At 38.7% G+C, this 24,885-nt stretch overlaps 1 protein-coding gene across 1 annotated transcript in view; it reads left to right on the forward strand.

Moving 5' to 3' along the window:
• Positions 1–24,885, forward strand: part of Cpne8 (copine 8) — a 176,180-nt gene that overhangs the window by 78,837 nt on the left and 72,458 nt on the right. The window contains exons 7-8 of the mRNA XM_021645741.2: positions 10,492–10,555; positions 22,407–22,510. Coding sequence (XP_021501416.2) covers positions 10,492–10,555; positions 22,407–22,510 — 168 coding nt within the window. The remainder of the gene's footprint in view (positions 1–10,491; positions 10,556–22,406; positions 22,511–24,885) is intronic.

The raw sequence follows: 24,885 nt of genomic DNA on the forward strand, positions 1-24,885 counted from the left end.
CATATATATGCATAATGAAAACAGATTAAAGAGGGCTGCTGCAGAGTTCAGAAGGCAAGAGGCGGGCTGAGAGAGAGCCAGTATTGATAAGAAGGAACCAGCCCCACTGCTTGAAGAACCATTGTTGGAGCTGCTGAAGTGAACTCAGAGAGCAAACCTGTAGAGTCCAGCCTCAAGGTGAAAGGTTGAACTGAGGTCTGAGAACAGGAAACAGTGGGTTCAGGTCCAGATGGGTGAAAAGGTAGCTGGGCTGGCTGTGGAGTATGCTGCATCAACAGCAGGGGACTGAGCCAAGCTGCAGGTTTAAGGACCCTCAGGGACTCTTCTGCTTGTCATCGGCTTCATGCTGGCAACTTGTATCAGATGATGGTTTGGTGTGGAGCCATGATGTCACAGCTTTAAACATGAGTGCTTTATGACAGTGATTCTCAACCTTCCTAATGCTGCGACCCTTAAATAGAGTTCCTCATGGTGTGGTGATCCCCAGCCATAAAATCATATTTATTTATTTATTTATTTATTTATTTATTTGTTTATTTAAACTTATTCTTTTTAGATCTCAATCTTAGCCCCCTTTCTTCTCTCCTTCTTGTACCCCCCCTCTGTCCCCCTTACTCCTATTCCTCCTCTCTGGCCCCTCAGAAAAGAGGAGTGTATTCTCCCCCAAACTCCCACCCCAGCACCCATCCAGTTTCATCGTGATTGTGTACTTCCTCTTTCCCAGTATCCTGGCAGGGCAGCCCCACCAGGGGGAAGTGATGGGAAGCATGCAACAGAGACCAAGTCAGAGACAGCCCCCAATCCCTTTTCTAGGGGCCCCACATGGAGGCTAAGCTGCCCATTGGGCATATGTGTAGAGAGCCTAGGTCCAGCCCATGCACGGTCCTTGGTTGGTGCTTCAGTCTCCACAAGTCCTTCTGGACCCAGGTTACTTAGGACTGTTGGTCTTCTTATGTAGCTCCTGTCTCCTCTGGGTCCTTCTATCTCTCCCCTCACTCTTCCACAAGGCTCCCAGCACTCTGCCCATTGTGTGACTGTGAGTCTCAGTTTCTGCTCAGATCTGTTGCTTTTCAGAGGACAGCTATACTAGGCTCCCATCTGCGAACACAGCAGAGCCTCATCAATAGTGTCAGGGTTGGCTCTCTTCCGTGGAGTGGGTCTCAGGTTGGGCCAGGTATCAGTTGCACATTCCCTCAATCTGTGCTCCATCTTTATCCCTGTACATCCTATAGGCAGGGTAGATTCTGCGTGGAAGTTTTTGAGGGTGTGTGTTTCCCTCCCTCCTGTTTGGTAAGACTGGCCTCTCCAGGACACTTACCACCAGGGGTCTCAGCTAGAGTCACCCCCGTATCTTCCCAGGCCCCACCCTGTTGCAGGTCAGAGCTGTTGTTGGCTCATAGTTGTAATTTTGCTACCATTATGAATCGTAATGTAAGTATTAGATATGGAACCCCAGGGGGTCGCTACCCAAGGGTTGAGAACTGATGCTTTTTGAGACCCATGTTAGAGAATTATGCCATTTCCTTGGTCTGTGTGTCTGACAAATTTTCGGGCTTGGTTTCCTTGACTTCCTTTCAATAAACCCATGTGTTCCTATAGTCTCAGTTCACCCCAAGCAGATGATAGGGCACCTCTTTTCTATTCCCAAGAATAAGTCATTTGTAGCTTGTGGGTTGACATGCGGGCTGCAGTCATCTTTCTGTCAAAAATGGAATCAAACTGCTTAAAACGGAGATTCCTAAGGCGAAGGCTGGAAATCCACCAATTTATACAGTATCGAGTAACATGGAGTAGGGAATGCCTAATTTCAACCTCTCACCTCAGGAGCTCTTTGTTCAAAGTTTTCACTAAGTGGCTCCTCCTCCTTGGAGGAGGAGACACAGACCTGGCCCTAGTTTTTGTTTGGCTACTGGCCTTTGTATGTTTACCCTTCACTGGGGAGCCATGCCATTCCAGGAATAAGAGCCAATGGGGTGTCAGCCTCTGAGAATACACTCCAATAGTTGAAACCTTCAATGTTCCAGAAAAATACCTGGTCTGCTTTGAGAGTCTACTGATCACACACTCTGAGATCACAGGAGCAGAGCAACTGGACCTTAGTTCAGACTGAGTCGGCTCCATCGCAAGCTGTTTGTTTGCTGTTTACCGGCTTTTCCCAACGAAGCCCCTTCCGATGTGTGCTTTCAGTCATTTGGGCAAATGTATTCAGTGGTTTCAAAAATAAGCGTGCAGTTTGCCCTTGAAAGCATCGGCTCCTCTGAACATCTTACTGACATCCGCTCCCCTCCTTGCCCACCATCTTTGATTGTTTGTTTTAAATTCTCTATTGCCTTTCCTTAAGCAAGAAAAAAAAAAAAATCCAAACTGTGAGTAGAATAGGACAACAGAGAAATCCTTTATAATTCTTCTCAACCTTCTTCATTGTTTTTTGAAGCAAGACACACACAGCTCCCTGGGGCAAAACAGCAGCATCTTTTTAGCACAGGCTGGAGGCTGAAATGCTCTCCCATCCTGTCTCCAAATAACAACTGCCAAAAGCCTTAAAAGGAGAACATCATATCCCTGTTGTTATACAGACCTGTGTGTCCTATGAAGAATAATAATTCAGTACGAGGTTATTAAAGTAAATAGTGTGGAGTGATAGTCACATATATATGTATATGTGTGTGTGTATATATATATATATTTTTTCTTTTACTGTGTTTTATATTCTGTGGTGGTGAGGATCAAACTCAGGTCTGGATCCATGCAAGGAAAATGCTGCACCAGTGAACACCTCCAATGTTCCTTCTGCATGTAAAAGCTTCATATTTGTTTCTCAGTGATTGGGAAGCCATTTTAGATGGTAAAACCCTTGCTATAAGTACAATCACTGTAACACTAAGGCAGAGAGTAGGTTTCAATAAGGTTAGCTTAATATTTCTATCAATAGGCAGGTAGTTTAGCTCACCAAAGCCACATAAAATAACTTCTTAAACACTTTTTACATATGTGGTGTTTAAGAATTGCCATTCTGAACTGCTGCAATGGCTGCCTCCCTCTCTTTTCAATGTCAACACCGACATTGTGTCTATAAAATAAGATCATATTTAGTTCCAATGTTAAATTTGTATGGTAACAAATGAAGTTCTTGATGTAGACAATAGTTCAAATTTTAAATGAATATTTTACTTTCAGTTGTCTGGCATATGATATATTTTAAGAGTGAAAATAATTTTCACTGTGGATAACCATTTAACTATAATTTTGGAAATGAAATTTTGTTAGTAATACACTGCATTGATGACAAAGATAAATGCATCACAATTAAAATAAGCCCATCACTAGTTTTAAGAAGTTGCACTTATATGAATCTTTTCTCTTTGGAAATGATGTGTTTCCCCCATCATCACACCTCTAAGAAATATCAAGTCACAGTAAGTTTCTTTTCACTCAAGTGTTGTCTCCTGTTACACTCCCATGTGGATGTACATTTGTGTGTGTTTAGAAGGACTTCAGAGGTCTCTGGTCACGAGGAGTTTGTGTTGCTGGTCAGTCTGGCATATTCCATACTTAGCTGCACATTTTGTAACTTCTTTCCTCTGTCCCAAAGTTCAGGTTCACCGAGCACAGCCACAGCAGCATTTCTTAATGTCCTTCACAAACCTCTGCACCATGGCCACTGAGCTCAAGGAGGCCATTCTATGTTACCAGCAATTGTGACAATTCTGAATTTGCACCTATTCATCTCTGTAGTCACACCGGTATCAAGTTGGATTCCACTTAGCTTCCATGTATTTCAAAAGAAATTAGGAAACAGAAATTGGATTTATTCCAGTTTTTCCAAACCAGGAGAGACCCCACCCCCACCGCAGTCTTTCTTCATTTTGCTTATGGTGGCATGCATAACAAGTTTTATAGAAGAGAAGAGACAGGAGCCAGGAAATATGCAGGTGTGAGTGACCTGTAATCAGCTCTTAGAACTGTGGGAACTCATAGAACTGTTTTCTATGAGGCCAGGTCCCTCTTCTGGGTAGTGGCCTGTTGCTTGGGCTTTTAAATCTCTTCTCCAAGCCCGGGACCCCTGCAGAAAGTTTGAATAGGCCAGAGCTTTGTGTGTGTGTGTGTGTGTGTGTGTGTGTGTGTGTGTTTGTGCGTTTGTGCGCGCGCACAAGTGAGAGAGAGACAGAGATAGGGAGAGAGAGAAAGAGAGAGGTGCACAGGTCTGCAGGTACAGGCATCTGTGTACCTATGTTGAGGCCAGGAAAGTCAATGTGCCTTACTCACTTGTGGAAGGGTCCCTTACTGAAACTTGAGGTAGTCTGGCAACCAGCAAGTTCCAGCAATTTCCCTGTTTTCATAGCAGGTACAAGAGGCCATACTCGGCTTTTTAGATGGGTGCTGACATTTGAACTCAGGCGGGCATGCTTGACCACAAAGTATTCTTACCTGCTGAGCCATCTCTCCAGCCTGGAAAGTTTTAATCAACAAAGAGCTTTTCTTTGTTTTACTGTCCCTGGTTTGGAAATCTGACAGCCAGGGGATCACAGTCACACAGCAGGAGAGGGCTGAAATACCCTGTCTAGAATGTAGCAACCCTTGCCAGGGGTTTAACAGAGGGTCAAGGTGATAACTGATGGATTTGGTCTACATTAAATCACACCCTTACCTGAAAGAAGAACAAGCTAGCTTTTTCTGGAGCCAAGTAAGAGTATTTGTGGCCAGGAATACGGATTCATGTCACCCCAAGTTCCATCTTCCAACATGGTAACAATTTCATACAATTTTTATAGTAACAGAACAGAGCTATAAAATCAAGGCGCTTTTAAAAATAATAATTGAATTATTTATTGTTCATTAATATATTGATGAAAAAAATTAAAAAAATGCATTTCAAGCCACTTTTATGAGACATTGCTGGAACATCTGATTGGCAGGTTATAGCTAGGCAAGGAGAGGCTAGATGTTATCTGATGCCATCCTTAGCCTCAGGGCTGGTGGCAGCTCATTTCTTATCTGATAATCACAGGACGTTAGGTAAGACTCTTAGGGCAGGTAAAGTATGGAATGGCTGTAAAGGGACCTTATGAGAGCTGGAGATAGCTTGGGTCCAGGCCTGAAATTTCCCAAACCTCTGTAATCAGTGAAGTTCTGATCAGTTGATGTGCCTTGTAGAATCTTTCAGTTCTGAAGCCGCCATTCTTACATCCAGGGCCATGGCTATCATGATCACATCTCACTGTTCTGTCAAAATGACTCTCTCATTGCCTCTCTTTTCGACTTCTTACTCATTCCTAGCCTCAGAAAAATTCTCTGTAATAAGCACGAGCTCCTACTATCACTCAGTATTTAGCACTGTCACACCATGATAAGATCTTTTTACGCATTAAACAGCATAGACTTTTGAATCCAATAATTACAAGTTCATTGCACATATTATTCATACATGGTATTCTGTTACGGAGCTACATTCCTGACATGTATGTCATACATGTTGAGCAGCATGTCCTCCTCATCCTGCAGATACTCACCAGATGATGTGAGCGAGGTTGTAGATAGTACGGAAGAGTGAATTTTCCACTGCAACCCTACATTATTTGGAATTAAGATTTCCTGCTTCAATACCACATCTGGCATTAACAGACAATTGTAGATAATACATGTGAACACATAATAAAACTATAATGTCCTGAGCGTTTGGCCTATGCATTGTTTGATTTGATCTGGCTTTTATTGCTTGATAGTCCTGACTGAGGTTTGAACTCAGGCCCTTGTGCATGCTAAGCAAGCACTTACCACTGGGCTGTATAGCCTATCCTGCATCATGATTAATACACATGTGATAATGAAAATTACACAATTACTTTGACTTGTCAGGTGAAGAAACTGAGCTTCAAAGTGGTTAGATAACTTGCTCAAGGTAACAGTCAGTTGATTTAAACTGTGTTGCTTAAATAAAAAGTCATAATATATGTGTTTTTTACTTGACCATATAATATACTACATATAATAAATATTTAGTGACTTGAGTTTTGATTTTAAGTAGTTTGTAAGAACTACTGACATGTGAAGTCTGGTGTATTTATTTCATTGCTGTATCCACTTAATGAATTGTAAATATATTTATACACCATCTGGAGAGGAGCCTTTTTTTTTTTTTTTTTACCTTTTTCTTTTCTGCATTGTTGTGTAAAGAATTTGTTTTATAATTCATAAACAGTTTAATGTTCAGTAAGTAGACATTCAATACTCCATTTTTACTGTATAAACAATGGCACCAAAGTATCACGTGCCTCATTTTATGCATCCAGAATTTTGCCTTGTGACTATTGCAGTGTGGCCTTATATCCAGAGCTTTGTGTGTACTATGCAGCATGTATGTCGTATTCTTGTGGCATGCATGTAACAACTGAATAGTATGCATGTACTATGCATTAGCATGTATGTAGTGTGCATTTATTATATGTTTAACACGTGTGGAGTATGTGTAGCACGCGGGCAGTACGGAACGGAGGATCTTGACTCCTGTGAATTTGCGGTTTGGCATTACGCTCATGGTGAGGTGGAGGGGAGATTTGTATAGGGAGTCAACATCCCAACACCTTGCTGAGTGCCGGTCACTCACCACCGTGGAGTCAGTTCACCATATAGAATGTCCTCATGTGGAGCCTTGAAAGCGGGAGAGAAAGGTAAAAGACAAAGCCAGAGTTGTTCAGATCGGAGCTAGGCAATTCTAGGCATGAGGATAATACCCAGCCTGCTGTCTTGAGAGGCTGCTTCAGCCATGAGGAACTGGGAGCAGAGTGCCTGCCCAACCCTGTTGGAAATTTGATCTACAAAATTATCTTACAGTTGATTTATTTTAACTCTTTAGGTTGATGAGAATTCATTATTAAAGCGGCTGTAAACTAAAGCATAGTTTGCTATCAGGAAGTGGGGACTATTACAATGAGTTAGTAGATTTTAAGTCTAGGAGTATGTGAAGAACAGGAGGATTTTAAAGAACAACAACAGCAGCAACCAGCCTCTTAAATTGTTTTGGACACATTTGGTGAGTTGAGGAAGTCTCATTCTGCTCAAATAATTGGAGGTGCCCAGGAAAGGTCAATGTCAGGAAAGTTTAGGCAAGGATGGAGGCTGAAGGTGTGGCCACGCCCTTCCAGATTCAACTTCAGTGAAATCAGGGTATCACAATGGGAAGCCACGCAAAAGGCTCCGGGAAGACACTCACTCTAGTCCACTCAGTTATCTCAGCCAGAGCCAAAATATAAACGTGACTCATCCAGGAAGGATCTGGGCAGAAGCCTCGTGACTGTGACAAAGCGTGAGAGTCACTAAGGTTTTCAGCAAACAGAAACACCACCAATGAGGAGGAAAGACATGATGCTCCTATGATGCTGGCTCCCTTCTACCTCCTGCAGGCAAGACAAAGGCACAACCTCTTGCAGTACTAGGGGGATAAGAAAGGATGGCTCAGTGATTCAGCTGTGAAGCAGTCCCTAGGACTGAGGTCTACTTATCTTTGATTTTCATACAGAACATCTGTGGAGACCTTTACAGACGGTACTAAGCATTTCCAGAGAGATGAATATTTACTCTGCCTTAATGCTGAATATTTAAACCTTGCTATTCATAATAGACAGGAAAACAAATGATTAGAAGAATTAAAGATGTTATCAGTTGTGGTGACACAAGCCTGTAATCCCAGCACTTGGGAAATGGAGGTCAGAGGAACAGTTTAAGCACTTTCCCAGGTATAAAGTAAGATTGAGGCTACCCCTAACCCTGCTTCAAACCAAAGAGGAAAAACAAAAACAAAAACAAAGAAAACAAAAAGATGAAAGATATAAAAAATGATGGATCCATATTTTTAAGAAAAATGTGTAAAGTTCAATTTTAACTGACTTCTTAGTCCTGAGGGACTAATGGAATGAACAATCCTGATGTGTGTATATAGACTTCATGTGGAGTGAAGTTGTGGGCAGCCTCAGGTCCTAGCAGTGAGACACTTTCGTTGGAAGAAACTGGAGTGGTCTTCTCTGAAAGATTTTTTTGCCGATAGGAAGAAAACATAGAACAGTTTTGGAGTGAGCATAATTTACACTGATATTTGTACAACTGCTAAGATTTTAGCTGCCCATTTCCTCACATTTTTCCCCAGGGAAGAAAATAAGACTCTAGTTAGTTGCATAAATAAATACTGTGAGTTTCAGGAATGAACTGTATTCTTGAGGACACTAACCAACCTTGGGCTGAGTCTACCTGTGTAGTTTGTAGGATACACTGGTTGTGTGGTTTCAAAGGACACACCTTTAGAGTGCGAGGAGGGCTTTCTGGAGGATTGGCAAGGATGGCTCTCTGTTTCCTTACAGTCAGAGAACTACATGGATCAGTTACATCTCCAAAAGAGCTGATGCAATTACTTTGTAAAAAGAAAATGTTTCTTTTGGCACACCTGCTCGCTCTGGAGATTCCAATCTAAGAGCTCGGTACTAGACCTCAGGCAACAAGAGACAGTGACGGTGAATCTTATCAAGAAAACTCATCACCAACCTATACCTCACTAGCTGGAAGGTAAAGGAGACTAGAAGGGACATTGGTCCCACCTCCTTTGTGAGAATGAACCCTCTATGGTCTTTACTTTTTCCGTCTTCCAGCACTAAAAGCTGGGGGTCCCAGTGGTGACCTTCCCACCCCCACAGATCAAGAATGTAACACTTGGACTTTGGGGAACATTTCTCCAAAACATAGCAGGTGAGCCGTGTGCACTTCCTGTGTATTCCTGGTTGGCATTGCTCTTAGTGTCTTTTAAAAGCAAACGAGCATGAGTAAAACAGAGACCTGGAGAAAGGCAGCTTGAGTGGAGATTTTATTTTGGTGAGTTGAAGTTAAGGATATCACCACTGATTATATTGAGCACCTGGTACATCTAGCTCTTAAACTTGAGACAAGAACTTTGTCTCAAGTATTGCTCTCATAGAATTTACCAGCTGGGTGTGGTGGCACACGCCTGTAATCCCAGCCCTCTGGGAGGCAGAGGGTGGCAGATCTCTGTGAGTTTGTGGCTAGGCTGGTCTACAAAGTGAGTCCAGGACAGCCAAGGCTACACATAGAAACCCTGTCTTGAAAAATAAAATAAAACAAACAAAAAGAACTTACCAATTTAAAAAAAAAGCATAAAAATTGTTTATAAACAATGTAATGTAACGTAATATAATCCAGCAACACGGCTGCCCTGGTAAGGGATCACATCCAAAGATAGGATCTGGCTGGAATGCAGACATATCATGCACCTTTGATCCCTCTGGCTGGAAAACAGACATGATGCCTTTAGTGGACACACCTATAATCCCAAACAATGACATCTAATTGAGAGAAGACAAAGATTTAAAAGAATGAGTCAGAGATAGGACATATCTGTTCTCTCAGGAAAACAGGGGAAAAAAAAAAGAACAGTGAGGGAGAGAGAAGGGAGTTCAGTTTAGTTCAGTGAGGTTCAGTGAGGTTCACCGAGTACAGCTGCAGTTGAGTTCAGAGAAGTTTAGTTCATGGAATACAGAGGTAATCTTTACAAGCAGAGCAACTCAGTCAGAAGTCTGGAGAATCCAATTTGAATCAGTCAGCTTACAGAGGCTTTTGAGCCAGAACAGCTGAATAGAACCAGCCAGCCACAGTTCAAAAAGAGATATAGAGAGTTTGTTCTGCAGTAAATCTCAGAAGTTGAAACATTCTAGGTCCAGGGTAGTGGATGGAGGCTGGAAGATGAAGCTTTCAAGCCAATCTAAGCTTGGCCAATCTAAGCTTGCAGAAGATTAGATTGTATGGAAGCCAGAAGCTTCCAGACCTAGGCCTAGGGATAGTTAGATAGAAATGCTTTGAGCTCAGTCCAAGCCATGTATTCACAAAGCTTGGGTTCAGTTCTCAATCTCATCACTTCATATGAGGAAACAAAAGTGACATTTATGTTTACAGTATAGGAATGACTACATGCTAATCCTTGTGGTTCCAACTTTTAAAGTACATAACAGAGTAATGATGGTCCTGAAATAAATGAAACTTCATTGAAGGGTGTAAGCACTCTGAAGCAAGAGTCATAACAGACAAGCTGTAGTGTGCCACCCGGGGAATGAACAGGCAGGAGAGACAAAGACAAATGAATAACCACTAGATGAATGGAGAGAGAGATGCCAGGAACCTGGGTTTCTGTCGTATGGAAACAGACATTGCAAGAGAAAGCTTTGTGTATTGCATCATGTTACTTGTATATTAGACAACAAGAATGAACATGAGTATTTGCAGACAGAGGCCTGGCATTTTGTCTATGATGTCTAGAAATTGCCTTCATTAGGAATTGTGGATCTGAGGACAAACTAAACGAAGAGGCTTGGAATGCACTCTGTTTGAACTCAATAATAGTAGGAGGCTCTTTATGTGGTTATATCAACTAAAGATATATTAATTAATATAATTTCTTAATATAAATCTAAGCTAACTATAATCTTATTGTTGTAGAGGAATTCCAGGCAGGAAGTGTGGAACAATCATACTAACAGCAGAGGAACTAAACTGTTGCAGGGTAAGTAAATATTTTCTTGTTTAAAATTACTTTTTATTTAAAAATGCTTTACTGGATTTTGAGAATTCCATATAATGTAGTTTGATCATATTCCCTCCTCCCCTCAATTCTTCCAGATCCACATTCCCTTCTTTAGACACTCAATTTTATGTCCACTTAAAAAACAAAAACAAAAAACCCAAAAACCAAAAACCAAAAATAAAACAAAAAAAAGCATCCAGTCCAACTAGTTTTGTTCTTATACTTTGAGTTATGTGGAGGTTGGTGGACATACCAGCAGTCACACCACTAAAAAAATAAAAATAAATAAGTGACTGTCCCTGACCCAGCAGCTATCCATTGCCCATAGCTTCTAAGCCTGGGGTGAAACTTTGTACCAATTTCCCATGTCTAAGCTGGGAAATTTGTTGGGCTTGAGCGTGTGTAAGTCTTCTGCATGCTATCACAACTACTATGAGTTCATAGGTGAAACTGGCCTGTTCTGTCTAGAAAACTGTTTCCTTGAGGTTTTCTACCGCCTCTGGCTCTTTTAACTTTTTTGCACTATTTTCCATAGTAATCCATGAGCCTTGAGAGGAGGGGGTGTGACATAGGTGTCCCATTTAGGGCTGATCACGCTACAGTGTCTCAGTCTCCATACCTTGACCTGTTGTGGTCTCTGTATTAGTCTGCATCTACTTCAAAAAGAAGCTTCTCATCAGAGTTGAGAGATGCAATAGTGTATGGCTATGATAATAAGTTGTTAGAAATTAAATACTATGACCACAGGATCACAGTGGTACAGTCTGCCCCAGGGCCTTTTACCTGTCTAACCGTGGGTTCTGGGCCCCAATAACAGTGCCAGGAATGGGTTTCTTTTTATGGATCGGGCCTTAAATCCAATCAGATAATGGTTGTTTACTCCCATGATATTCTTGCCACTACTGTACCAGTGGACATGTCCTGACAGGCTGCTCACTACTGTAGCCTGTAGAGTTCACAGCTGGGTAAGGCTGATAATTATTTTCCTCCTCTGATAGCATGCATAGCAAAATTTCATAGCAAAATTCTGAAAGCTAGCAAGTAGGGATGAAACCTCTAAGAGAGCACTAGCTTCATTACTTTATTTATAGCTCAAGTGGGTGGTGTTTCCTACAGTAAGGTCTAACTGCCAAGTTCTGGGAGTTAACCAAAAGCACTGGCAATTGCTCGTAATGTATATGGGTCTACTGGTTCTCAGTAGATAACTATTCCAAAAGTGGTAACCCATTTTACTGGGTTTTTATTTGTTAGACTATTGTGTCTACTATCTAATTTCATTTGAAAATTTTTATATGCATACATATGTGTACATTTTAGGAAAGTTAAAGTACGGATATTTTGAAATATTTTTAGTGTCAGTTTTCTTTTCCCATTTTTCCTCCTCTCCTTCAACCTCTTTTAACCCTTCTTATGCCATTATTTCCCTTTACCCCTTTCCACTAATACATTCTTATGTATCATCCCTTGAAAGTTCCTCCTGACCTTGATGGGTCTTCCAAAGGAAACACACATATTTGAAGAGACCAAGCTAACATCTTCACATGAAAGAAAATAAATGACATTTGTCTTTCTCTGTGGTATCTCACTCAGAATGACTGTTTCCAGCTCCATTCATCTACCTGCAGATTTCATAGTTTCATTTTCCCTAACAGCTGACTAATATTTTATGCTGAAAGTGTGCTGCATTCTCAATATACATGTGATAGTTGATGACTATTTGGGGTGTTCTCATTTCTTTTTTTAATTTTAATTTTATTTTTATCAGTTACAGTTTATTCACTTTGTATCCCAGTCTTGATTATTCCATAACCTTTTTTTCTTTAAGAAACAAAAATAAGAAACTCAAGCACACACATACACCTAAATTCACAAAAATACGAATTTGGAAACCAAATGCACAAGTAAAAGAACAAAAAGTCAAAAAATGCCCAAACAACAATACAAGACACAAAGTCTACAAAAATACTATTGAGTTCACTTTGTGTTGGCTAACTAGTTTTGACATGGGGCCTACCTTTAAGTGAAGTTTATGGAGTAGAGACACCATTGGAGAAGGCAAATTCTCTTTTTAATAGCTGACTAACATTTTCTTATATAGATGTAATGTTTTCACTACCCATGCTTCAGTTGATGGACATCTAATCTGTTTCTGATTTCTGTCTCTTATGAGTAGAGCGGCAAAGAACGTGGGTGAGAAAGTATCTCCGTAGGAGAATATAAAACCTTTTGCTTATTTGCCCAACAGTAGCATAGTTGGATCATGAGATAGATCTTTTGCTGGAGTCTTGAGTAGCTCCCACACCAATTTCCATGGCGGCTGTAAATGTTTGCATCACTCTATCAATGAATAAATGTCACCCTTTTCCTACATCCTTGCCAGCATGAACTGACACTGTATTCTTTATCTTGGCCATTCTGAATAAGGTAATATGAAATCTCAAAGTAGTTTTCATGTGTGTAGACTGATTATTAGTGAATATAAATGCATAAAATTAGTATGGAGACAATTTATCTATTTACCTGAATAATGACCCACAGAGACTATGATTTATTTAATTAACTATGAGCATAATACTGAGGAATTATTGCTACATCTTAAACCTCTAATCTAGTCTAGCTTCCTCCCAGCCAAATTTCTTATACTTGCATCTTTTAATCCTTGCCTGGCTCCAGTTCACTTCCTGGACCTCTTCTGTGGCTATGTCCTACTTTCTCCCCTCTTTCTCTTCCTCTTGCTGGACCTGGATGTCCCACCTTTTTCTCCCTATCACTAAGATTTAGCTAGTCAGTGTTTATTGGCAGAACAGAACACAAATGGTGGGCATGTTTATACAAATTTGAGACTGGGATACTTAAACCTTACATTGCTGTGTTCAGATTGAAACCAGATAGTGGGGTAGAAAAATCAGCATTTGAATGAACAAGAGTAGAACTTTACAGTCTACAGTGACATGATGCCAGCAATTCTCTGGTGACACCTGGTGTTAAACATTTCTTAGTTGTTTCTCAGCCATCTATGTTTCATCTTTCTAGAACTCTCTTAGTTCTGTAACCCACTTTTTTTAAACTCAATTATTTACTTTCTTGATGTGCAGTTTATTTAGTTCTTTATGTATTTTAGATGCTACGACTCTATCAGATACATTTGCCATACAGAAGGTTTCCGTGTCATGGGGTCCCTTTTGATTAATTTTTATTCTTAGTTCCTGTGCTAATGTTGTCCCATTCAGAAAGTCCCCTCCCCCCCTTTTAAATCAATAAGTTCACGCCTATTCTCCACTTTCTCTTCTATCAGATTCAGGATATCTGACTTTGTGTTGAGGTCTTTGGTCCATTTAAAATTGAGTTATTTGCAGGTGACGAGTGTGGATCTATTTGCATTTTTGTGCATCCCATTTGTGCCAGCACCATTTGTTGAAGACACACTTTTTATCCACTGTGCACTTCTGGCTTCTTTGTAAAGAAAAATTGGGTGTTCATAGATTGTGTATTTATGGCCGGATCCTAGTTTAAGTCCATTGATCAACATGTCTGTTTTGTTTTGGTTTGGTTTTTACAGGAACACCTTGTTATTACTATAACTCTGTTGTATTACCTGAAATCTGAGATGATACTACCTCCAGCAGTTTTTGGTGGTTGTTGGTTTTTGCTTGTTTTTTATCTTTTAGAATTGTGCTCGCTATCCTGGGATTTTCTTCCTCCTTTCCTCTTTCTTTCTTTCTTTCTTTCTTTCTTTCTTTCTTTCTTTCTTTCTTTCTTTCCTTCCTTCCTTCCTTCCTTCCTTCCTTCCTTCCTTCCTTCCTTCCTTCCTTCCTTCCTTTCTTTCAATATGAAACTGAAAATCATCCTTTCAATTTCTGTGAAGAATCATGTTGGAATTTTGATGGAGATTGCATTGGACTTGTATTTGTTTTTCTAGCATAGTCATTTTTACAATGTTAATCCTACTGATCCTTGAGCATGGGAATTGTTCCATATTCTGATGGCCTCCAAATTTTTTAAGATTTTAAAGTGTTTTTTTTTTTAATATGAGTCATTCACTTGCTTGTTTAGAATTATCCATGTATATTACCTTTGAGACAGTTGTGAAAATTACTGCTCCTTTGCTGAAAACATTTATCAGCTGTAGGAGTTTCCCAATGGAATTTTTAAGGTCACTTATGTATAATATTATATCATCTGCAAATAATACTTTTACTTCTTTCTTTCCTATTTGAATTCCTGTGTTCTCCTTCAGTTGTTTTATTGCTCTAGCTAAGATTTCAAGTGCTGTCCTGAACAGGTATGGAGAACAGGTATCTTCTGTTTTTTGTAAAAAATGCTTCAAGAGTTTTTGTTTTGTTTGTTTTTGTTGTTGTTCATGTTGCCTGTGGGCTTGATATAAACTGCCTTTATTAGGTTGAGGTTTATCCTTTGAATCTGTAGTTTCTTCAAGGATTTTTTTTTTACAGGGTTTCTCTGAATAGTTCTGGCGGTCCTAGAACTTGCTTTATAGACTAGGCTGGCTTCTAACTCATAGAAGTTCCCCTGCCTCTGCCTCCCAAATGCTGGGATTAAAGTTGTGTGCTTGGTTCTCTTCAGTGTTTTTGTTTTTGTTTTTGTTTTTGTTTTTAATCATGAAGGGATGTTGACTTTTTTTCAAAGTCCTTTTTAAAAAAAATATTCTGTACATTTAGTGCCCTATGATTTTTGTTTTTCAGCCTGTTTGTATAACAGATTATGAGATTATGTTGAATCATTCCTGCATGTCTGGGATTTAGCCAATTTCATCCTGCTGAATACTCTGTTTGATGTGTTCTTGGATTTGGTTTGCTTGTATTTTCTTGAGTATTTTTCCATTTATGTTCATTATGGATATAGGTCTACACTTTTCTTTTTTTCTTTTTTGGTTGGGTCTTTGTGTGGTTTAGGTATTAAGCTAATAGTAGCCTCATAAAAATAATAAAAAATGTTCCATTAAATTATATTTTGTTTAATGATTTGAGCAGTATTGGTGTGATTTTTTTTTTCTTTTCTTTTTTTATTTTTTGGTTGGAAGACTTGTACTGAGTGCTTCCATTTCACTAGTGGTTATGAGACTGTTTAAATGTCTTTGAGCTTGATTAACTATAACAGGTTGCATATATCAAATAATCTATCTGCTTTTGTTCGGTTTTCCAATTGGGTCAAGTACAGATTTTTAAAGATGTCCTTATGATTCCCTGGATTTCCTTAGTGTCTACTGTAGTTTCTTGCTCGTCATCTTTAATTTTACTACCTTGGATCTTTTCTCAATGTCTTTTAACTAATTTGACTAAGGGTTTATCAATTTTGTTGCTTTTCTCAAAGAATCAACTCTTCCTTGACTCTTTGTAGGTTTTTGTTTGCTTGTTTTGTTTCCATACTCTTGACTTCAGCCCTTAGTTTGTCATCTACTTCTTTGTGGTTATATTTCCTCTTGTTGTTCTAGAGCTTTGAGGTGTGCTGCTATATTACTTGTATGCAATCTTCTCATTTTTTTGACATAGGTATTTAGTGCTATGAACTCCGTGAATGGCCTTAATCTTGTCCCATAGGTTTGGGTATGTATGTTTTTAATTCTAAAATGTTTTCAATTTCTTTCTTGGTTTTGGTTTTGACTCACTTTTTATTTTTTTGTGAGTTGTTAAATTTCTAGGAGTTTGTAAGCTTTCTGTTGATTCTGCAGTTGTTGGTACCCAGCTATCATTCCTGGTGGTAAGACAGGATACAGGGTGTTATTTCAGTTTTCTTGTGTCTTTTGGACTTGTTCTGATTCTCAGTACATGTTCAGTTTTGGAGACAGTTCAATGAGGTGCTAAGAAGAAGAGACATTCTTTTGTTTTTGGATGAAATGTTCTGTAAATATCTTCTAAGTCCATTTGATTTATGACATCATATAACTATTTCGTTTCTGTCTGGATGACCTGTCTATTGTCCAGAAAAGGGCATTGGGGTCACCCACTATCATTGTGTGTGGTGCCATGTGTGATTTTAGCTGTAATGGTATTTCTTTTATGAACCTAGGTGCCTTTTTGTTTGGCATACATGTTCAGGATTGCAATATCTTCTTTGTGGATTTTCCTTTGATGAAGTGCATTATACTTTGCTATCTCTTTTGATTGGTTTTGGTTTTAAGTCTATTTTCTCAAATGTAAAAATGGCTGTACCTGCTTGTTTCTTGTGTCAATTATCTTGAAATACCTTTTCTATACTTTTGTTCTGAGGTGATGTCTCTCCTTGATTGTAAGGTGTATTTCTTGGATGTTGTGGAAGGCATTTTTTAATCTAATCTATTGGTCTGTGTCTTTTTATTGAACTACTGAGACCATCAATATTGAGAGTTATCAATGAGCAGTTACTGATTCCTGTTATTTTGTTTTCATTATTTTTTTTTCTCTTTTGCTTTACTGTTCTGTGATTATTTATTTCTTGTGTCTTCTTGGCTGCAGTTAACCTCTTCACAATGAAGTTTTGCTTCTAGTGCCTTCAGCAGGGCTTAGTTGGTAGACAGACATTGTTCAGATTTAGTTTTATCTTGGAATGTTTATCTTCCTCCATCAATTGTGACCAATAGTTTTGGTGAATATAGTACTCTGGAGTGACATTTTTGGTCTCTCAGAGTTCGTAGAAGATCCATCCAGGTCCTTATGGTTTTCAGAGTCTCCACTGAGAAATCAACTGTTATCTTAATTGACCCACCTTTATATATTTCTTGGCCTTTTTCCCCTTGCAGATTTTAATGCCTTTTCTTTGTTTTATACATTTAGTGATTTGATTATTATGTGCTTTGTAAGATTTCCTTTTCTAGTCTTGCTTATTTGGTGTTCTGTCTGCTTCTTGTACCTTGATAGCCACTTCTTTCTCTGGGTTGAAATAAAAAATTATTCTCTGATTTGTTAAAAATATTTTCTGTGCCTTTGACCTCAGTTTTTTTCTCATTTCTCTCATTATTCATAGATCTTTTCTTTTCTTAGATTTTTCTGAAAAATATTTTTGCATGTGTACCCAAATAGTTTTTTATTTTAACACTATTGATATGACTGTACCATCAACTTCTTCAACTGTTTTGTTTTGTTTAACCACCTGAGATTATCTCTCATGTCTTGTAGTCTGTTGGCAAGTCACACTTCTGAGATGTTTATGTGACTTCCTGTTTGTTCGTTTGTTTGTTTTTTGTTTCAGGTTTTTTTTTTTTTAATTTGGATTTTGTTGTGTGATTCTATTTCTTTGCTAATTCTACTTTCATTACTTGAATTGTGTTCATTATTTAATTCAACCCTTTTCTTTTGTCTTTTTGGACTTCTTTAATTAATTCCTCGTTAAGGTCCTTGGGGATATCTTAAATTGAAGTTCATGTCTTGTGCTTCACCAATGTTCCCATTTTTCAGGGTTTACTATTATACGGTGTCTGGGTTCTGGTGAGGCATGTTGTCTTGCCTGTTCATGTACGTGTGTTTGTGCTGGGGATTAAGCTTCGAAGTTCTTATTATTGAGGTATTTCTAGGTGTTGATACATGGTCTCGTCTTATTGGGAGGACATTCCATCTTATTTTTGTTCTTGATGCCCTTTGTGAATCCTAGGCATATGCGGTGGCCATGGTGTCTCTCTAGAGACTTCTTCAGCAGGTCTATAGATGGCGGAAAGGAATGGAGATGGGCTAGGAGGAAAAGGTGAGATTGGTGGTGGGAATGAGCCAGGGATAATGGATCCACACAAAGTGGCAGTGTCCCCAGGAAGTAGAGTTGTGGTAGAGAGAGGAACTCCTGCATGTGGGCTATAGTAGGACAAGGAATAAGCCTAGTGAGACAGGAATGAAAGGACCGGGGTGATTCTAGGTAGATAGCAAGAACTGGGGTCTCCAAGGAGTTAAGATAGGAGGGGCTCCTGAAATCAGGCTGCTATGGGTCTCAGAGTAAGTCTGGTCAGAGGGTAATGGAGAAACTGAAGGATAGTAAAAACCACCTACCTGAACTCCAGCTCACTGTGGCCTCTGTAAGTCCCTGGTAGAATGTTTCTGGGTTTTGGTGGTTGACACAACAGAGGAGAGGTGGGCTACAAGGGAAGGCTGAGAGGGTTGACAAGAAATAGCTAAGTTGTGTCTGTATGAAGAGGTGAAATCCCCAGGGAATGGAGGTGTGAGAAGGGAGACGTGAAAGCAGACCACTACAAGACCAAGGGTCAAACTGGAAATACACTAATAACGGGCAGGAAGAATCGTGAATGTTACCTACCTGTGTCCCAGCCTAGTGTGACCACTTGGAAACATGGTAGGAAGTGTTTTTGGGTGTTGGCAGCTGACACAGGAAAGGAGATAGCATAGGAGGGAAAGCTAAGAGGGTCCGTCAAGGCAGCATCTTTCCCGCTGTTCATGGGACTGTGCTCAGGCAACATCCTGAAATGCCTAAAATTGCTTGCCTCTGTACACTGTTATGATGTGAAACTTTTCTTCAATAAATTGGTTTTCACCTTGAAGAGGCTCCTGTTTAACTCATTAAATAAGTGTTTGCAAAAACTGCAAGCCACTGTAAACTGGTCTTTGGCCAATGAAGTAAAGTTTGCTTTTGGAACTTCAAATCATTTGTTAACGTGTTACAAATCTTAAATATTTTCCACATCTGGTCCCTACCTAGGCAACTTACATCCTCCAAATATATGATGCCGTCATTGTCAGCATCAACACTTTTAAAGAATTTCTGGAATTGCTGAGGGTTTGATCCCTTGGTTCTTATGAAAGTCACAGGGTTGAAGATGATTGACATGATTCTGTGCATCTTTAAGACTTTTCTGCGTAGAGGTTCTTGATGTACTATGCAATGATGCTCCACTCAGCCTGAGCTTTGTGTAGCAGTTACATTGTTTTCTATTGTACAGGACCCCGTCTCTTACTTGTTGCCACTAGCATGAGTCACTAAACCAGATATGTTGACAATAAAAAATAAATTGGTTTAACACATCTTTTACTATTTTTTTTGCAAATACTTTTATTTAGTTGTGTCTTTCTAACAGTGTTTAAAAAGTCATTCATTCAGTGACATTATAGTCACCATCAACACTCAAATAAAAATAGCAAAGTTAGTCATGCTTACAACATCAGACCTGCTGCCTATCAGCAAAGTATAAAATTGAAAGCAGTGGCCCTGCTCTCCAAATGTCTTTCAATAGATCTTTCAGTTTATTCAGTTCACTTGGCTACAGTATAGTAAATCAAACAGAATTAGAAATATCACCCCCCCTTACCAAGACTTGAAAGTAAAGTAGAGGAATTGGATTACTTTTCAAGTAAAATGCTTGAAAACCAAAGACAAGCAAGCACATGGCAGTGGTTTTCACCCTACCTATGTTGCAACCCTTCAATAGAGTTCCTCATGTTGTGGTGATCCCCACCCATAAAATTATTTCATTTCTATTTCGTTCATAACTGTAATTTGTTTCTGTTATGAATTGTGATATTGTAAATATCTGATATACAGGATATCTGATATGTGACCCCCCCCAAATAGGTTGCAGCCTACAGGTCTTGAACTACTAAAAAAGACCATCTATCTTGACCAAATCAGCTTTATTGCAGACATATTGGGAACATTCAACATACGTAAATCAAAACCAATAAATCTACAAATGGACTTAAAAACAAAAATCCCATGATCACCTCAACAGATGCAGAAAAGGCCTTTAACAAAATCCAGCATGTGTTCATGGTAAATGTTCCATGAGACCAGGACTGGGAAGGGCATACTCATCATGTTTAGGCTATACAAGACAAACACATAAATAGTATCATGAAATGGAAAAAAAAAATTCTAAGCAGCACCGCTAAAATCAGGAATTTTCACTGACCCCACTCATTTTCAATATAATGCTTAAATCTCTAGCTAGAGCAATAAGACAAGAGAAGGAAATTATAGGGCTACAAATAAAAGTAAGAAATAAAATATTCCCTTTTTTGATGATACTATATATGAAAAAAAAATACATCAGAAATCATGAAACGTTCAGGTAAGTGGGTATAAATGGAGAATATTGACTCTGTTAATCCAGGCTCTGAAAGACAAAGGCAAGCTTCCTAGGCCTTGCAGATTCTCACTCCAAATCTTCAGGTGTGCTTCTGTAACCTGAACTAGCTGAAGAAACCAGGAAAGTAGAATGAGGAGGAGGGAGGGTGAACTTTATCTCTAGAGAAGGGAATAGTAGATTGCCAAAGGAGAAGGACAACCATCCTACTGAGTTGTAAACATAGGAGCCACAACAAAACCTACACAATCAACATCTCCCCACTCTTGCAACAGTGGCACTTTTAACTTGGGAGTAACCAATACCTGTCTAGTTGGACTTAAGATCAGCTCAACAGGAAGGAATACTGTAAACCTTGCCAACTCCTCATGACTGGAGAGCTCATAGAACATAACCTACGTTTCCCATTTCTTTTTCTGAACCAATCTGATTTCTAGCTATGTTCTAAATACTTATCCTTATACCTCCAGATAACTGTAGCTCTTAAATCTCATCAAAGAGGCTTTCTTTTGCAACAGAGAGAGACCGGTCAAATGCAGAGGCTAAATGACTGTGCAGTGCTTAACCCCAACTGATGTATCAGAAACATAACCCTACACTTAATTAGGCTCAAGGAAAATTGGAGACAAGTGGGTAGAAATATTGGAAGATCCAGAGGCTCTGGACACTTGCTGCTAAATAGTTTCCCTTGGATGTAACAGGCAAAGGCTAAGATGGAATTTCAACAATACGGTAGCCTGAACAAAGCTGGCATACTGATAACAGCAGCAGACATGCCAGCATGTATGGTGGAAACTCCACGTGGTCCCATGACATGTAGAGTTATAGGTGGTCCATTGCTGATATAAAAGGGAGAATCCTTGTCTGCTCAGGACAAGAGCTCTCCCACATGGTCTGCCCTGGACATATGCACTATGAGTAATGCTAAATAAACTCAGGATGCCTGGGCATATGTATTACACATGAATGCGTGTGTGTATACTTGAAACAATAATTAAAGAAGAGATCATGAATTTGGGAGAGAGAGGTGGGACACTAGGAGAGGTTGGAGGAAGAGGGAAGGACAGGAGTCCTGTAGATTCAGTGCTTATGTATAAAGTTCACAAAAGAATCCCATAAATTTCATCAGTGTATTCATTTGAATTTTAAAAAACTATACATATTCTACCATTAAAAAAATACTTAGTCTGCTCAGTTCAATACTTTACCATTCTTGGTATGATAGTACCTTGAAATTATTCAGAATATAAGTGCTTAAGTATACAAATCAATTGTAACAACTAGCCTGGAAAAGTTATAATGTATAATTATTTTGTACGTCAAAGGGAAGATGCTTTATATTTCTTGAACTCAAGCACCAAAGAAACAATTTAAATGTAGTTTTCGGACATTGTGCTCTGCTTCTTTTTAATAACAGAGTTCTACCAACTAGATTGTAATAGAAGCTTACTAAACACATGTAATAGTTGACTATTAAACATGTCCTAAGTGGTCAGGAGATGTAATAATGTAAGTGGCTGAAGATGCTGTGGGGTGGCATTAAACACCTGAAGGCGTCTGTCTCATTACAATTTGGGAATTGGTTAGGAGGATGAGCAGCTTTCTGAATACTAGTTTTCTTGGCATTGGAATGGAATTTCCAGGACATTTGAAAGCTTCATGATCCTTCAATAAATAATGGCCTTTTGTCTGCAGCTCCCCCACTAGGCCTATGACATCAAAGCAACAAATGTTTCCCAGTCAAATCTTGTTTGTGATCTGTACTTTCTAGCTATTCCTGTCCCAGATTTTGAGCTGTATTACCAATTCTGTTTTCAGGATGCTGTCTTGATGCAGTTTTGTGCAAACAAATTGGATAAGAAGGATTTCTTTGGAAAGTCAGATCCTTTCCTTGTATTTTATCGAAGTAATGAGGATGGAAGGTGAGTGTGCCTTTTCCTACACTCACCGATACCTATGGTGATGCTGATGCTTGCGCTATTGTTTCTTTCAGGATCTTCATTAGTAAACGGAATACAATACTTGATGTTTTAAAGATGGGTGTGATTTTCTATTTCAATAACTAATTTGATAACCATTTATGTTTTATGTTTGCCATATAAATTAGTGTCCGCTTCCTCTTTGCTTTTTATAAAAAATTAGATTTTTTATAAAATCTATCTTTTAGCAATGTAGAATGGTGGCATGCTTTAGGAAACTGAATTAGCAAATGTACTTTCTATAGAATTGAGTGGAAATCATTTGTTTTGGAGGATGGGAAGGGGAGGACAGTCCTCAAAACTGAAAAACATTTACTTCAGATCGTATCCTCCAAACCACAGTGAAGTGTCTCAGTGTGGTGTGGTGTTTGCCAGTTGTGACTGTGTGTGAGCAGCGTTGACGGTGCACGGCTGTACCTTCTGATCACTGATTCTTGTGAGTCATTCTGTACTGTCCGCATTTATGAGCAAGTGTAGCAGCTAGAAAGATGCCTGAGAGTCTGTTGCCGAGAAGTCAATCATGTGATGCTTAATGGCTCTGGCAACATGTACAGTCTCCTGATCTATAAATGGGTTGATTGATCTCACAGGGCTGAAAGGCGTGAATAAATCCTATATAAACTAATGCCAAAGTCTCAGAAATGGGAGGGTTTAACCGTTATCTAGTGTTAATATTGTTTAATGCATTCCTACTTGTTTGTCTTAGCATTGTGTAATAAAATATTATTCAAGGAGAAAATGTTCTTAGACATTATTGGTGAGTGCAATGGACTTTAAACTTCAGCCATTATTGCTGTGCTTCTAACTGATATGGCGGAAGATGACAGTGTGTTTACACTTTGCATCTGAACACCTGTTTATCCACACAGAAAGTCTAAAAGGCATAAGCATAGCTGTTCATTATTCTCAGGCTATGGAGAAGTTAACAAGCATAACAGAATTTCTTCAGTCCTAGTGTTCTTGCATCCTTCTGATTGAAAGACTGGATCCTGAGCTCTCTTATTTTTCTACAAATTTTTACTAAGATTTTATCTTATCACATATCTAATGATGCTTTTTGTTATGAATATATATTCTGCTTATACAAGTGATAATTTTAATCAAAGGAAACCTATTTTTCAAAATTAAGTCTATTCTGAATTTCCAAATAATTGAAATTTAATTTTTAAAATCAATAAATCTTACTTCAGACATTTTCACATACTATAGTTATAGAAAACTAGTTAACTATCTGTGTCAAAACATGTATTAATGAATATATTAAAACTTTATATATATATAGTTTTGTGTTTTTTGAGATTTGAGTGAAAAGCAACTTTACTGCTCACTTTTACATGCATTTTTCACTACTTTTGAGATTTGAGTGAAAAGTAATTTTAAATACTGATCAATTTTACATGCATTTTTCACTACATGCTTTTTTCTTTGTTTTTAAACATTTTTAAAATATGAACCCAATTTTGCCTCTCAGCTAACAGGTTAAAACAATCCATATTGGAAACAGTAATTAAAAGTCTTTCTTGTGTATAATTCTAAATTTCTATTTTCTTTATTTTCTGTTGATTTCATGCACTATGTCCATGTCTAGGCAATAATTTTTCTTTACAAGTAGTGTGTTTTACAGAGAGCTTCATATAAAGCTTTCCGACAGGTTATTTATTAAAAATGTTTTTGTGTGATTCTGTAGCAGACACATATGCATGCCCTTCTATTTACATAACTAGACTCCTGACTACTAGGAAAAGTTGCAGTAGATTCCAGTCAGGATTTTTCACTCCTTACTCTGGCAGCGAAATATGAACTAGTGAGAGTTCTATGTCTATGACCACACACAGTATGTTGTAAGTGAAAATAATTAATAAAAGAAGAAACAATTCATTGCTTATGAATGTCTCCTTGTGCATAGGAGTCAGTTTCTCGGGGAGGGGTGGGGAGAAACTCCAGTGTGAAACTTTTAAATTCTACCTCTGGTGACTTTAGAATTTTAACAAGAATTTTGACTTTACCTTAAGCAAATTTGCCAAAAGCTGATGACTATTGTGTACCTCAAGTTTTATACAATAGAATCAGGATTTGTTGAATTCGGAGAAAATTATTTGAGGGTAAATATTGCCACATGTCTTTGTTTATATTCTAAAGAGATAATCTCACAAGTTTATAAATCTATGTTTGTATATTTAGTCAGGAGGCAGCAGAAGCGGAGAGGGCACAACATTTTGCCCATGGAGAGGAATGGCAAAGAAAATAAAAATAAAAATTATTGTAATGGAATCAATTCTATATAATATAGACATACATACACTTTATGTAGTTATATC

The sequence above is a fragment of the Meriones unguiculatus genome, chromosome 8 (genome assembly GCF_030254825.1).
Source record: "Meriones unguiculatus strain TT.TT164.6M chromosome 8, Bangor_MerUng_6.1, whole genome shotgun sequence".
Taxonomy (NCBI): Eukaryota; Metazoa; Chordata; class Mammalia; order Rodentia; family Muridae; genus Meriones; species Meriones unguiculatus.